The 14,174-nt window shown below is 41.5% G+C and overlaps 1 protein-coding gene across 1 annotated transcript in view; it reads left to right on the forward strand.

Annotated features, from left to right (window-relative positions):
- LOC139666277 (bone morphogenetic protein receptor type-1A-like) overlaps positions 1-5,805 on the forward strand; it is a 28,027-nt gene extending 22,222 nt beyond the window's left edge. The window contains exons 8-11 of the mRNA XM_071545452.1: positions 681-978; positions 2,076-2,251; positions 4,329-4,459; positions 5,673-5,805. Of these exons, the coding sequence (XP_071401553.1) occupies positions 681-978; positions 2,076-2,251; positions 4,329-4,459; positions 5,673-5,798 (731 nt within the window). The 3' untranslated portion in view covers positions 5,799-5,805. The remainder of the gene's footprint in view (positions 1-680; positions 979-2,075; positions 2,252-4,328; positions 4,460-5,672) is intronic.
- Positions 5,806-14,174: the final 8,369 nt, after the last annotated feature.

Here is a 14,174-nt window from a genome sequence, read left to right on the forward strand (position 1 = left end):
TCTGTCTGTCTCTCTCTCTCTCTGTCTGTCCATCTGTCTCTCTCTCTGTCTCTCTCTCTCTCTGTCTCTCTGTCTCTCTCTCTCTCTGTCTCTCTCTCTGTCTCTCTGTCTGTCTGAGGCCTAATACTGTACTGAACTGTACTGAATTAATTTATTTAATGGCATTTTTTAGTATTGTTTCGATAATATTATCCTTGATAATATCAAATATGGGCCGAAGCCTAATGCAAGACTAGATATTCTATTACAGTCTGGGATATTCAGGGGTCGTTGTTGCTGTTTTGGACGTATTTCTAATACTGTTTCACTTTATAACTGACCCAGGATCAGCTTCACTGTTAGTGGCACATTAAAGGTGATCTGAGCTGTCTCTCTCTCTCTCTCTCTCTCTCTCTCTCTCTCTGTCTCTCTCTCTCTCTCTCTCTCTCTCTCTCTCCCTCTCTCCCTCTGTCTCTCTCTCCTCTCTCTCCCTCTTTCTCTCTCTCCCTCTGTCTCTCTCGCTCTCTCTCTCTCCCTCTCTCTCTCTCTCTCTCTCTCCCTCTGTTTCTCTCTCTCTCTCTCTCTCTCTCGCAGCATCATGACATTAAATGCAGACGACCTACAACAATGTACATTATCAAAAATACAATTAACCCCTCCTCCTCCTCCTCCCCCTCCTCCTCCTCTTCCTCCTCCTCCAGGCTTCATCGCGGCGGACATCAAGGGCACCGGAGCCTTCACGCAGCTCTTCCTCATCACAGACTACCATGAGAACGGCTCTCTGTACGACTTCCTGAAGCTGAGCACTCTGGACACGCAGGCTCTGCTGCGGCTGGCCTACAGCGCGGCCTGCGGCCTCTGCCACCTGCACACCGAGATCTACGGCACCCAGGGCAAGCCCGCCATCGCCCACCGAGACCTGAAGAGCAAGAACATCCTGATGAAGAAGAACGGCACCTGCTGCATCGCCGACCTCGGCCTGGCCGTCAAGTTCAACAGGTGAGGGGGCGGGGGGGGGGATACTGGACTTTAACTAGAAACCAGGGGCCGGATTCACCAATGTGTCTTAAGATAGATCTTAAGAAATGACATAAGAGGAATTTTAGGAAGTTCTTAAGAAGGCTCTTAAGTGCAATTCCTCAATATTTTCTTAGTAACAGTCTCATTTCTTACGAATTTCTTTCATTTTCCAACTTAAGAACTTCTCAAAATAGGGCCTGAATTAATTCTGGTTGATAAACTTTAGGCTTACTGCCATTGAGGCTAGGAGACAAGGCTAGGAGGCTAGGAGACAAGGCTAGGAGGCTAGGAGACAAGGCTAGGAGGCTAGGAGACAAAGCTAGGAGGCTAGGAGACAAGGCTAGGAGGCAACCCAAAGTGCTTCCATCTACAAAACAATTGGGGAAAAACCTATTTAGAGCAACTAGAGCAAAGATTTAAACATTGGTTGCTGTTGGTAACTGTAAAATTTGCAGCTTATTTCCAACAGACATGAGACAGAGGCCTACCTGGCCCTACACCAAATAAAGCTTTACAATAAAATGTTCATCTTAATGTTAGGTGTAGGGAACCTATGAAGACTTTGAACTATAACCTACTTGTCTAAAATGTGTTTAAATATATGATATTAGAGCTTACCTTTTCACTGTAGGAGTTTTAAGACAGGTGAAGGGCCGTCTGAAAGTTAAGAAAAAAATCAAGAACAAATTTGACAACTTTCATTTCAAGAATACCATTTATTCCTAAGTTTTTTCTTAGGAAGAAACATAAGAAGAAAGTTAAGAAAATATATAAGAACTGTTTTTGAGAATAGCATTTTTTCCTATTTTTTTTCTTAAGATTAAAGTTAAGAAAAAAATGGCACTTGAGAAGATTTTTTTTCCTAAGAGGGTTTTGTGAATCCGGCCCCAGACCTGAGAGTCTTTAACCACAGTTGTAAATTTATCAATAAATTCAGTTTATCGAGCTGCAGATTTTACCGTTGAGTTTCTGAGTCCGGGCCTTAACGTCTCCGTGTTTTTCTTTTCTCATCCCATAATTCCTTGCCGTCTCGTCACCCTGACATCATCTCTGACCGTCTCTCCTCGTTGCCGTAGCGACACGAACGAGGTGGACGTCCCCCTGAGCACGCGGGTCGGGACGCGGCGCTACATGGCGCCCGAGGTTCTGGACGAGAGCCTCAACAAAAACCACTTCCAGGCTTACATCATGGCCGACATGTACAGCTACGGACTCATCATCTGGGAGATGGCCCGGCGCTGTGTGACCGGAGGTAGAGGCACACACACACACACACACACACACACACACACGCACACACACACACACACATATATACACACACACACACACACACACACAAACAAGGGTTCCACAGGCCTTGCAAATCCTGTAAAGTTTGTTGATTTGAAGAAAAATAAAATAAGGCCTTAAAGGTTTTTGAAAATGAACGGTGTTGAAAGTACTTGAAAAAAAGAAAATCTAGCAGCCAGACCCCTCACTCTGCTCAGCTCTGTGGGCTAAACTCTGTGACGGACATTTTCAGTTTTAAAATTAAAAAGGATTCCAGTTTGATTCTGACCCAAAACATGACAGATCCCACCCAGGACCTTTCTCTCTCTCTCTGTCTCTCTCTCTCTCTCTCTCTCTCTCTCTCTGTCTCTCTCTCTCTCTCTCTCTCTCTCTCTCTCTGTCTCTCTGTGTCTCTCTCTCTCTCTCTCTCTCTCTCTCTCTCTGTGTCGCTCTCTCTCTCTCTCTCTCTCTGTGTCTCTCTCTCTCTCTCTGTCTGTGTCACTCTGTCTGTCTGTCGCTCTCTCTCTCTCCGTGTCGCTCTCTCTCTCTCTGTGTCTCTCTCTCTCTCTGTCTGTCACTCTCTCTCTGTCTCTCTCTCTCTCTGTGTCTCTATCTGTCTGTGTCTGTGTCACTCTGTCTGTCTGTCGCTCTCTCTCTCTCTCTCTGTGTCGCTCTCTCTCTCTGTGTCTCTCTCTCTCTCTTTCCTGTCACGCTCTACTTTCAACTGTTGAATAAAAGCAAAAAAAAAAAAAAAGGGCTTGAATTTGGTGTTGAACCCTGACAAACACACATGCACATATACATTCACCTTTGCACACACACACACACACACACACACACACACACACACACACACACACACACACACACACACCTAATAACAGCTGTACAGCTGCTCCTCCCTCTGTCTCAGTTATAAAACATTCAGCGCTGCCTCAGGCTGCTGGTTCATTATCCCGGTGATGATGACTGGTGTATTATGGGATATTGTATGCAGGCTATTGTGTAGAGGGGGGGGGGGGGGTCAGCTGCAGTTTCCATGTGTTAAATTTAAATTGTCAGTAAATACTTCAATCAATCAATCTTTAATCTTTTTGGAAGCAGTTAGACACCAGGACGCAAATCCATTATTTGTAATGCGAGTTATAACAATTTTTTTTTACATACAGTACTGTGCAAAAGTCTTAGGCACCTTAGATGTTTTATATAAATTTTGTCTTAGATGTTTATTTATTTGTCTTTGGCATTAGTGTGTCAGACTGCTCTTTATAGTAGATTTTTTATATTTAGAAACTTTTCATTATTTTTGAAAGCATCTTCACTTTATGGATTTTCTTCTTTTTTTTTTTACATGTGCCTAAGACTTTTGCACAGTACTGTATATATATTTTTTGTTTATTTACATATAAATATATATATACTGTATATAAAAAAGATCATATCCACAACATTCCTGCTCCCCACTCCCACCCAAAAACACAAGAAAAAACAAAAAAACCCACACACACTTTGGATCAGATCACTGTTCAGTCAAGACTTCAGGTTCATTAGATCAGTGTTTCCCAACCCAGTCCTCAAGGACCCCTTTTCCTGCAAGTATTGGTTCCAGCTCTACTCTTGCGCACCTGATCCAGTTAAGGTCTTAATGCTGATTGGTAGAGACAGATCTACCTGAACAGAGCAGCATGAAAGTGTGTAGGCCCCAGTGGGATCAGGTGTGCAAGAGTAAAGATGGAATAAAAACTTGCAGGACAGGGGGGTCCTTGAGGACTGGGTTGGGAACCACTGCATTAGATGATTTCTAATCAGCTGCAGCGGCTCCACCTCCTGGCAGACAGACGTCACTGCAGACAGTCGGGCCGATTCATGTTCTGCTGAAGCTTTAACTTCATATCGTCTCTTTCAGATGATTCATATCTTTGGTCAGCAGCATGTTCTGAATGTGCAGATTCTGAAACCTGATCACAGGCCGTTCAGTGTGTCAGGACTCCAGCTGCAGGGTCAGGACACACAGAGTGAGGCTGTGCTGTGTGTAACTGCTGTTCCTCTGTCTGCAGGCATAGTGGAGGACTACCAGCTGCCGTACTATGAGATGGTTCCCTCTGACCCGTCCTATGAAGACATGCTGGAGGTGGTGTGTGTTAAAGGCCTGCGCCCCACCGTGTCCAACCGCTGGAACAGTGACGAGGTGAGAAACAAATACATTACACTGTCAAATATACACAGAGGTGGAGAGTAACTAAGTACATTTACTCAAGTACTGTACTTAAGTACAATTTTGAGATACTTGTACTTTACTTGAGTATTCCATTTGATGCTACTTTATACTTCCACTCTACTACATTTCAGAGGGAAATATTGTACTTTCTACTCCACTACATTTATTTGACAGCTTTAGTTACTTTTCAGATGGAGATTTGACACAATGGATAATATAACAAGCTTTTAAAATACAACACATTGTTAAAGATGAAACCAGTGGTTTCCAACCTTTTTGGCTTTTGACGTCTTACAAAAAGCAGTGTGTAGTCGGGTCACATTTCAGATGTCTATGAGTTGTTAACAGCTCCACCAAATAGTGATTTTTCCCTCTAAACCTCACATGGTTTCATTTCAATAAATGTTCAAATGATCCAATATTTCAGCAGAAATCAAAGATTAGAGAAAAAGTCCAAAAACTGAAAACAGATTTGTGTATCAGAACTTTGTTTTTTCTTCTTTCCTCTCCCATTAATCGTCTCACGACCCCTCAGATTTATCCGGTGACCCTTTGGAGGGGCCCGACCCCTAGGTCGGGAACCACCGGACTAAACTAGCTAACTGTATATAAAGTAGTTCAAACTAGCTCCACCTCCAGCAGCTACAACAGTAACATGCTGCTTACACACTGATGCTTCAGTATTAATAATCTAATGATGTCATATATAATAAAATATCAGTCAGAGGGACCAAACCACTACTTTTACTTTAATACTTTAACTACATTTTGCTGCTAATACTTATGTACTTTTACTGAAGTAGGATTTTTCATGCAGGACCTTTACTTATTTTACATTGCTGTATTGGTACTTTTACTTAAGTGAAGGATCAGAGTACTTCTTCTACCACTGGATATACATATATTACATTGTTAGCAAAGTGCAATAAGAGGACAAAGACACATAAGAAAGGAGACAGTGATGTAGTGACAGAAGGAAAGTGATTTACTTTTTGTTTTAAACCGGTCAGAGGAAGGAGAAACTTTTTCTATCTGCTGTACAGGAGAATGAAAAGCAGGAGGAAGCAGGTTTTGTAGATGTAACAGAGGTGGAAAGGTCCTAGATGACTTAACGCCTCTTTAATAAGTGTTTCACTAACATGAACGTGTGTGTGTGTGTGTGTGTGTGTGTGTGTGTGTTCAGTGCCTGCGGGCCATGCTGAAGCTGATGTCAGAGTGTTGGGCTCATAACCCCGCCTCCCGCCTCACCATCCTGAGAGTGAAGAAGACGCTGGCCAAGATGGTGGAGTCCCAGGACATCAAGATCTGACCTGCCCCTCCTGCCCCCGCCCCGCCGCCCCGCCCGACACGACACGACCCAACGCACCCGGACCGGACCGGACCGGGCTGGAAACATCTCTCTGCTTCAGGAGGAAGAGGAAGAGGAAGAGGAAGAGGAGGAGGAGGGGCTGGGAGATTAGAAATAAGAAAGGACCCGTCTCAGGGCCGAAACTGTCGTGCCTCTCCTCCGATCCTCCATGTTTTAATCTCTATCTCACCTGGATGGACAGAATCTGCTGCCTGGGCTGGAGGTGTTTCCCTTCCTCTTCCTCCTCCTCCTCCTCCTCCTCCTCCTCTTCCTCTTCCTCTCTGCGGTGGATCTGGGTCACAGGAAGCGGAACAGCCGGGTTTGACGCTTTCTGTGAAAGCCGAACGAGACGATAAAGATGATTTTGATGACTTCCTGACGAGGAGGAGGAGGGAGGGGGGAGGAGGGGGGGAGGGTGGGAGGGAGGAGGGAGGGGGAGGGGGGGTGAACGGACAGAGAGAAGATAGAAAATCCTGTTTTTAAGGAAAGCCTTCAGCCCCCCCCCCGCCCCCCCACTGCGCCCCGCCCGCTTCACAATGCCAATTTTGTTGTTTTGATTTTGTTTTCTCTCTTCAGGACTTTCTTCTCCTGCCATATTGAAATATATCTCCACTCTTAAAGTAGAGTTAATTATGAAATAAGGTACAATAATTATATGTGAATTTTAATGTGTAAATAAATGTTATCAATAGATGCCGTGCCTACTCATAAGAAGAAGAAAAGAAAAAAAAAAGAGAACACTATGCTGCAAAGGTGTTGACGTCCAGCGAAGAGGAAGAGCCTCCACTCTGCAGAGGAAACCTGGTCCCAACACCAGGACAGACATGTGGGGGTGGGGGGGGGGAGGGGGCGGAGCCTGAGACGCTGCATTCAGAGAGAGCTGGAGTCAGGAAGACGTCTGCCGTCCCGTCTGTCCACTTCTGTTGTGTCTTCTGTCTCCTGTCTGTCTTCTGTCTCCTGTCTGTCTGTCTGTCTGTCTTCCTGTCTGTCTGTCTGTCTGTCTTCTGTCTGTCTGTCTCTCTGTCTGTCTTCTGTCTCTCTGTCTTCTGTCTTCCTGTCTGTCTGTCTGTCTGTCTCTCTGTCTGTCTGTCTGTCTGTCTGTCTGTCTGTCTGAGGAGAGGCTCGGTGGCAGGTTGGAGTTTCAGTTCTCCAGATGTTCCTTCAGAATAATAATCAGGGTTCCTACACAGGTCTGGAAAGTCTGGAAAAGTATTAAAAATGAATTTGATCATTTCCAGGTCTTGAATAGTTTGGGAATTTGAAAAAAAATGTCTGGAAAAGTATGGAAAATGTTGCGGTTCAGGTCCGATACACACATAATTCTAGCTTTTATGTTGTTGTAGAGCCACTTTGAGTCCACAGTTTGTGTTGATGTGAAGAATAATGTTCAGATAGAGGGACGCTCTTATTACCCAGCCGCTGTCAGCATGCATTATATCAAATACCCACCAAAATCAAATCCGGTCAAGAACATAGGGACTGGGAAAAATATGGAATTTTAAAATGGAAAGCGTGTAGGAACCCTGCCAATCATCTCACATATTCTGATATTTGTCTCTGTGAAGAACAATCTTCATCTATACAGTGATGTGACCTAGTTAGCAGGGGCAAGATGTCTATCTGTGTAAATCATATTGAACACCAGACAAAATCTACAAAACAAATCAAGGTCTGGAAAAAGTATGGAATTTTTTAATTGAAAATGTGTAGGAACCCTGAATCTCATTGGTTGAAGTAAACCTCAGTGGGCGGAGCCAAAAAAAATGATTTTCAGAGCGCAAGTTAGCTAACTGACTATTAGTTAGACTACTATTGACTTTATATTTTATCAGAAGTTGAGTTGTGGTCCGTTGACTTCATGGAGTTGGAGGTTTGGAGTCTTTCTGCTGAGCTTCAGTTTTTGGTTTGAACTTGAAGGTCAGCTAGCTAGCTAGCTAACCTAGATCAGTGGTTCTCAAAGTGGGGTCCGGGGACCACCAGGGGTCCTTGAGGTCGTTCCAGGGGGTCCCCAGCAACCTGATGAATTGTTAAACTTCAGCATTATTTAATTTACAAGAAGTTAACACAGTTAGAGAATGTAGAAGAATGACTGTTCTGATCATAGTTTCTCTGTTATCTCTCTACCTACAATACAGACAGTCATGGAGTTCTGGACAAAATCATATCTGACAATAAAAATATTCTCAGATTTGGGTCCGAGAGACAAAATCTCATCAAATGGGGGTCCGTGGCTCTAATGTGGACTAAAGTAGGGTCCTTGATATGAAAAAGGTTGAGAATCAGTGACCTAGATAACTGAGTGTGGCTAGATTGTATTTTTTCAGTGAGCAGCAGAGCGCTAGGCTTCATAATATTATATAACACTCTGTATATACACACTGTGGTTCTTTGGCTCCGCCCACTGAGGTATAACTCGACCAATCAGATTATTTCTACCTGTGAGGAAACATCTGGAGAACTAAAGCTCCAGTTTGCAGTTCAGAAGTCTGATCAGCCTCGAAACTCACTGTGAGCGACTGAAGCTGCTTCTGTAAAACCTTCAGCTGTCAGGTGCATCTGAAAAATCTGTAATATCTCACATATTGGAATGAAAAGTGTCAGTAAAGCGTCAGTAAAGTGTCAGTAGAGCGTCAGTGTTGATCCACACACTGGATCTGTTCTGTCAGGCTGCAGAGTCAAACCAGTATAATCACATATCAGTTTTAGTTTCCACACTTACTAACAGTAGAATATTGGCATATCTGCAATATTACAATATCTGCTTTATTTCTCTCCATGTTGCTTCTGTGCTTCATTCAGTTTGAATCACAGAAAGCTGATGTCAGTTTAGTTCATTATGCAATTTGTTATGAACTGAAATAGAAACGTAAAGCTGCATCAGCGCTGCAGTGCGGACAGAGAGTCTCCTGAACTGCTGTCCTTTCAAAATAAGAGTTTCCCTCCAGAGTAAAAGACCTGCCATGTGACAAACTGATGGGAAACAGTTGATATGAAAGTAAAAATTCACTGGAATATCACTGGTAGATATCAGTTTCTACCGGTTTGGAAATGCATGGAGAAAAAATTTCCGGGTCTTGATAAATTTTGGTAATTTCACAGAAAATGCTCCGACTCCAGTCTTCCTCTTCCGATTTGTTTTTTTGTTTTTCTCTGATCTTCCTCTCCGCTCTTCCTTCTCTTCTCTCCTCAGCTTCAGCAGAGCAGGGCGGCGTGCACGTGATGGCGTGCACGTGACGGCTCCGTGTGCATGTTCGCTCAGATCACGTGTGTGTGTGTGTGTGTGAGTGAAGATGAGGTGTGTGTGTGTGTAAGAAAAGATTGATTTTTGTGTGTGTGAGAGAGAAATAGGTTGCATGTGTCTGAGAGAAGAGAGAAATAGATGTGTGTGTGTGAGAGAGAGGAAGAGAAGAAAGGTGTGTATAAGGAAAGTGTGTGTGTGTGTGTGTGGACAGATTGCATGCGTGTGTATGAGAGAAGAGGAAAAACAGGTGTGTGTGTCCCTGTGAATTAAGCTAACCGTACATATAGTAGCTATTTAAGAGCAGTAACTAGTGTTTTCCTCTTTGTAATAATATGCAAGGAAACCAATATAGGAATAATCTCTAATATGTAAATCTTTAATGTCTTTTTGTTTGTTTTGTTTTGTACAGCATCTGGTCGGTGCCTTATGAGTTTACCAAGGAAACAAAACTCTGTATACAGTCTGTCCAATGTATCAATTTTTAAGTAAATAACCTTATTTTAGTACACAAGCTGCCAGCGTGACTCGCCTTCTTTCACCTGATCACTGTGTTTTATAGAAGAAATACATGTTGGTTTTATCAGGCTGGTTTAAACTGAATTGCATGTTGATGAAATGTCCCTTTAACTCGCCTTTTTCTCTAGGCAAGGCAAGGGAAGGCAGCTTTATTTGTACAGCACATTTCATACACTGAGGCAATTCAAAGTGCTTTACAGAGTGATAAAAAAAAAATACAGTAAAGGTAAAGAAAATGTACAATTTAAAAAGTGCAAAAGAGATCCACAAGATAAAAGACTTAAAAAGTAAACTAGTGCAGCTCAAATCAAGTGAAATTGAAAGATAAAAGAAAAGACAGTGCAAGAGGATTAGAGGAAAAGTGAAAAGTGCATTAAAATCACATTTAAAAGAAAAAGAAAAAATATATGAATAAATAAATAAATATAACAGGGCCGCTTCTAATTTACACTACCAGTCAACAGTTCTATTTTTACTATTTTCCACATTTTAGAATAACAGTAAAGACTCAAAACTATGAAATAACACAAATGGAATTATGCAGCGACCAAAAAAGTGTTAAACAAATCAAAACTATCTTATATTTTAGATTCTTTGCCTTGGTGGAAAGACAAACGCTTTGGAAAGAAATTCATACATAGGATCAACTTCACTATTTATATTTGACTAAGAAACTCATTTCAAGCATTTAAGCAGAAGACTGTGGATCAGAATGGATTTAAGAGAATGAAACAGAACATTCAGTCAGGAGTCAGACTGACTGGTGGTTTCAGTCCCAGGTTCCAAATTGTCTATTTCACCAGGATCAATAAACGATAGTGATTCCTCTTATCGATCAATAAGCGGCTTGAACAGCTGGATGCTTTCTGACCCTCTCAGTGGTAAAGAGTCATCCTGCATTTTGTTCTCTAAAGTAAAGCTTCACACCACATGTGCCAGAGGTGGAGACCCGAGTCACAGTTTTAATCACTTGAGACTTGACTTGATGCATGAAGAGAAGACCTGAGACTGGACTTGACTTGGGTTCTGGTGACTTGGGACTTGACTCTGACTTGTACTCTGATGACTTGAAAAGGTTTCTAAAGTCTTGACTTGAGATCTTGTGTTTGTGTAAATGACTTAGATTGAAAGTGATGAGATTTGTTCCAGCAGACGACTGAATTTAAATTCTGTTTTCTGAATTTGTATGGAATGATTGAATTTATTGAAGTTGAAACTGATTATAGAAATCAAACTCATGATGCTCTTACCGAGTTTTTATCCTATTAAAACCATATTGCATTGAAAAGTCCTAGATATTTAGTTTTCTTTAAGATATTAAATTGATACTGGACTCTTGATTTGTTCTGACTTGACTTGCTGTTCTACATTTAGACTTGAGACTTGACATTAATGACATGGACTTGACTTGGTAATCTACATTTAGACTTGGGACTTGACTTGAGACTGACTTGGGACTTGAGCAGAGTTGACTTGGTCACTGCTCTGGCCTCAGCTGTTTTGAACAGTAACAGACAGGAGTGACTTTACACAGCAGAGTCAGTCTGCAGTAATGAAACACAGTTCACTGTATTAAAGCTGCATGTCGTCTCTAAACCTGACAGTTTATACAGCAGGAATCAATAAGGGAATCAATAAAGAATCAGATCGATAAGAAGAATACAAAATGGCAGCAGAATGGGTAAAATCCCAACGACACCCGGCTCTGTTTCTTCAACACTTTTCATCTGAATCAGATTCATACAGATTTTCTAATTTCCTTTTTTGATTGATTTGAATGAAGCAAGAAAATAGACTGGAAACTGACATTGAACACGTTGGAGAACAGATCCAGCATCAGATCCTGCTGCTGTGATGTCAGCTGACTGTTGGTCCGACGCTTCAGAACAGAAACTCACCAAACAGCTTTTTTACTGATAGAAGAGAACACAGCGGAGGGATACCATTTAGGAGAGATAGTTCCTGTTTGGGAGACCGGATCTACTTTTATTTTTAAACACAAATTTTAGCGTAAACTAAGAATAGAAATGCAGAATGAGAACAGAACCAGGATGCTCTGTTGTCTTACAGCAGGATCTGATGTTGAATCTGTTCACCAACGTGTTCAATGTCAGTTTCCATTCAAATGAATCTGATCCTGGTCAGTAGATTATATTCTGCTTTTCATAATAACCTCCATGTTAAAACTAAGTGGAATATTGCTCATAAGGTCGTCACAGGAACTTCACCATCAAACTGAAACAGAGCAGTGAACATAATTCATTGTTTCATCAAGTCAAATGGCTTTGTAACGTGTCCCACTCTGGACTGGCTCAAACACATACATGACACACGCATTGTATGTTTTCAAACACTGCGCTGTCAACTATTGTGAAATTATCTTTCAACAACTGAAATTACATTATAAAAATTACATTTATATGTCCCAACAACTTACAGTACAAAACAACAGACATTTAAAGTTATACTGAAAATGTAAATTTAAAAGTGATATCCTGTCCACACGTAGCGTTGAAAAAACACAGCAGTGTCACTGAAGATTAGAAGATCTTAGAAACTTTACGTACAGAAGTGTGAAAGGCAACTTCCAGGTGAACTGAGCGGGGGGGTCACAGGTCACAGGTCACAGCTGTTCGGTGGCAGCCATGTTGGGTGCGTAGATCGAAGCTGTGACCGCTTTCTGAAACACGATATGTCCCATCAGCCTCCACACAGACGCTCCGGAGATGCTGTTTTCTGTTTTTAATGCGTCACTAAGTTCTTCTTCAGGAGAGTTAGAGGGCAGTGAGGCCATTTCACCTTCTGCTTCTGTCCACCAGAGGCTGCAGGGGGGTCAGGAGGCGGGGGGCCCCCAAATCACTAAGTCCACCCCTGTGTCAAATCAGCATGAGGCTCATTCAGAATAAAAAATCTCCTGTGCAAGAGACACCTGACCAAGAGTCTGTTGGCAGTTTTGAATTTGATGAATTGGATGCTGGTGGTTTTACAGTGGGATGAAGCTGCTGGTCTACTGGTGTACTGGTCTCTCCAGTGTTTCCTGCTCAAATCCAAAAATCCAAATCCAGACTGAGAAGATTCAGGTTCCACTGCAGATCCAGAAAGTTTGGAAAGGTTTGAAAATCTAATTGGATCATTTCCAGATCTTAAAATTTTGATTATTGCTCAAAAAGTCTGGAGAAATCTTTGCCACTTCACATGTTCATATTAGTTGTGTAGAATATTAATAATAATAATAATAGTATTAATAATAATGTTCAGCTGGAGATTAACGTTTCATTTCCCCCAAAATGGATGTAGAGCTGTTGTGTGTAGTGATTTAGTCTCAGGTCTTTATCAGTTGGGGAATTGTATAAAAAGGAACCAAAGTCATATTCACCTGTTAGACACATTTGCATTGAAAATCTAAACTTTAGACGCCATCTGAAGAGTTTATTCTCCTTTACAGACTCATTTCCTGTCTGGAGGAACTCGCTCTTCAAATTGAGTCAGAAATACTCTGAGCTGTTTATTTGAAAACCTCATGGACATTTTTCTCCAGAGCCAGAGAACAGAAAACCAAAACCTAAATGATGTGGAACATTTAATTCTACATTTGTAAATCCAAACCTCCAGATGAACTGTCCGCTCCCTCCGCTTCACTTTCCCCAAAAAACTCTTTCAAGGATTAAATGACTCATAGATTTGTTAATCAGTTTAAAATTAAATTGCACTACACAGTAAAAATTAGGAATAATGTTGGATCAACAAATCTGAGATTGCTAAACTCATTTTATTCTTGTTGGTGCCTCAGAGCAGGAAAACGCCTCTTTAATCCGGTTCTATTTAGAAAGTAAAAACCTTTTCCCTGTTCAGGAGTCAGTTATCTTCCAGGTGTCTGTGCTGCTGATCAGGAAAATCAACTCAAAGTCGTTTGCATCAAGCCCAAAGTTTGAGATCAAGAAAATCTAACTGGACCATTGAAATTATAACCTCATTTGATAAGAAGCCAAATCTCCATTATTAATGTGAACTATAAACTGAAGTGACGCCAACCTTCCCGTTTCAGGACAAGTGTGTCTGTCTAGCACCAACTTATTTTCATTATCAATGAATCTAGCGATTTTTCTTCTGATTAATAATCTATAAAAAAAAATTTAAATGACAAATGTCCATCTCAGTTCGAGTCTAAAGTGATTCTTCAGATTTGTTCCTCAGTCTGACCAGCAGACAGAAACACAAAGGATTCATTTAATAATGAGATGAAACAGAAAAGCAGCAAATCTTTGTTTTTATGAAGCTGCTACAAGAAAATGTTTAGTATTTTTATTTGATAAATGACAAACGATTAATCGATTACCAAATTGATTGATTTGTCGATCAACTTATCGAGTAATCCTTTCAGCACTAAATGTCCCAGACGTTTGGATTTGGACCAGTCAGCCCTTTAAACAGTTTCATTTAAATCAACAGTCAGACTATAAAAATGAGTTTTATCCATTTTAAACCTGCTGGAGTTTTTTCTCCTCATCTGACCGGCCTGTAGTCAGTGAAGTCCTACACAGACGTTTCCCAGAGTGACAGAAAGAAGAGGAGTGGAGGCG

This window comes from Centroberyx affinis, unplaced genomic scaffold, assembly GCF_046629955.1.
Source record: "Centroberyx affinis isolate AG114_WGS23_722 - 3 ecotype Tasmania unplaced genomic scaffold, CSIRO-AGI_Caff_v1 ptg004907l_1, whole genome shotgun sequence".
NCBI lineage: Eukaryota > Metazoa > Chordata > Actinopteri > Beryciformes > Berycidae > Centroberyx > Centroberyx affinis.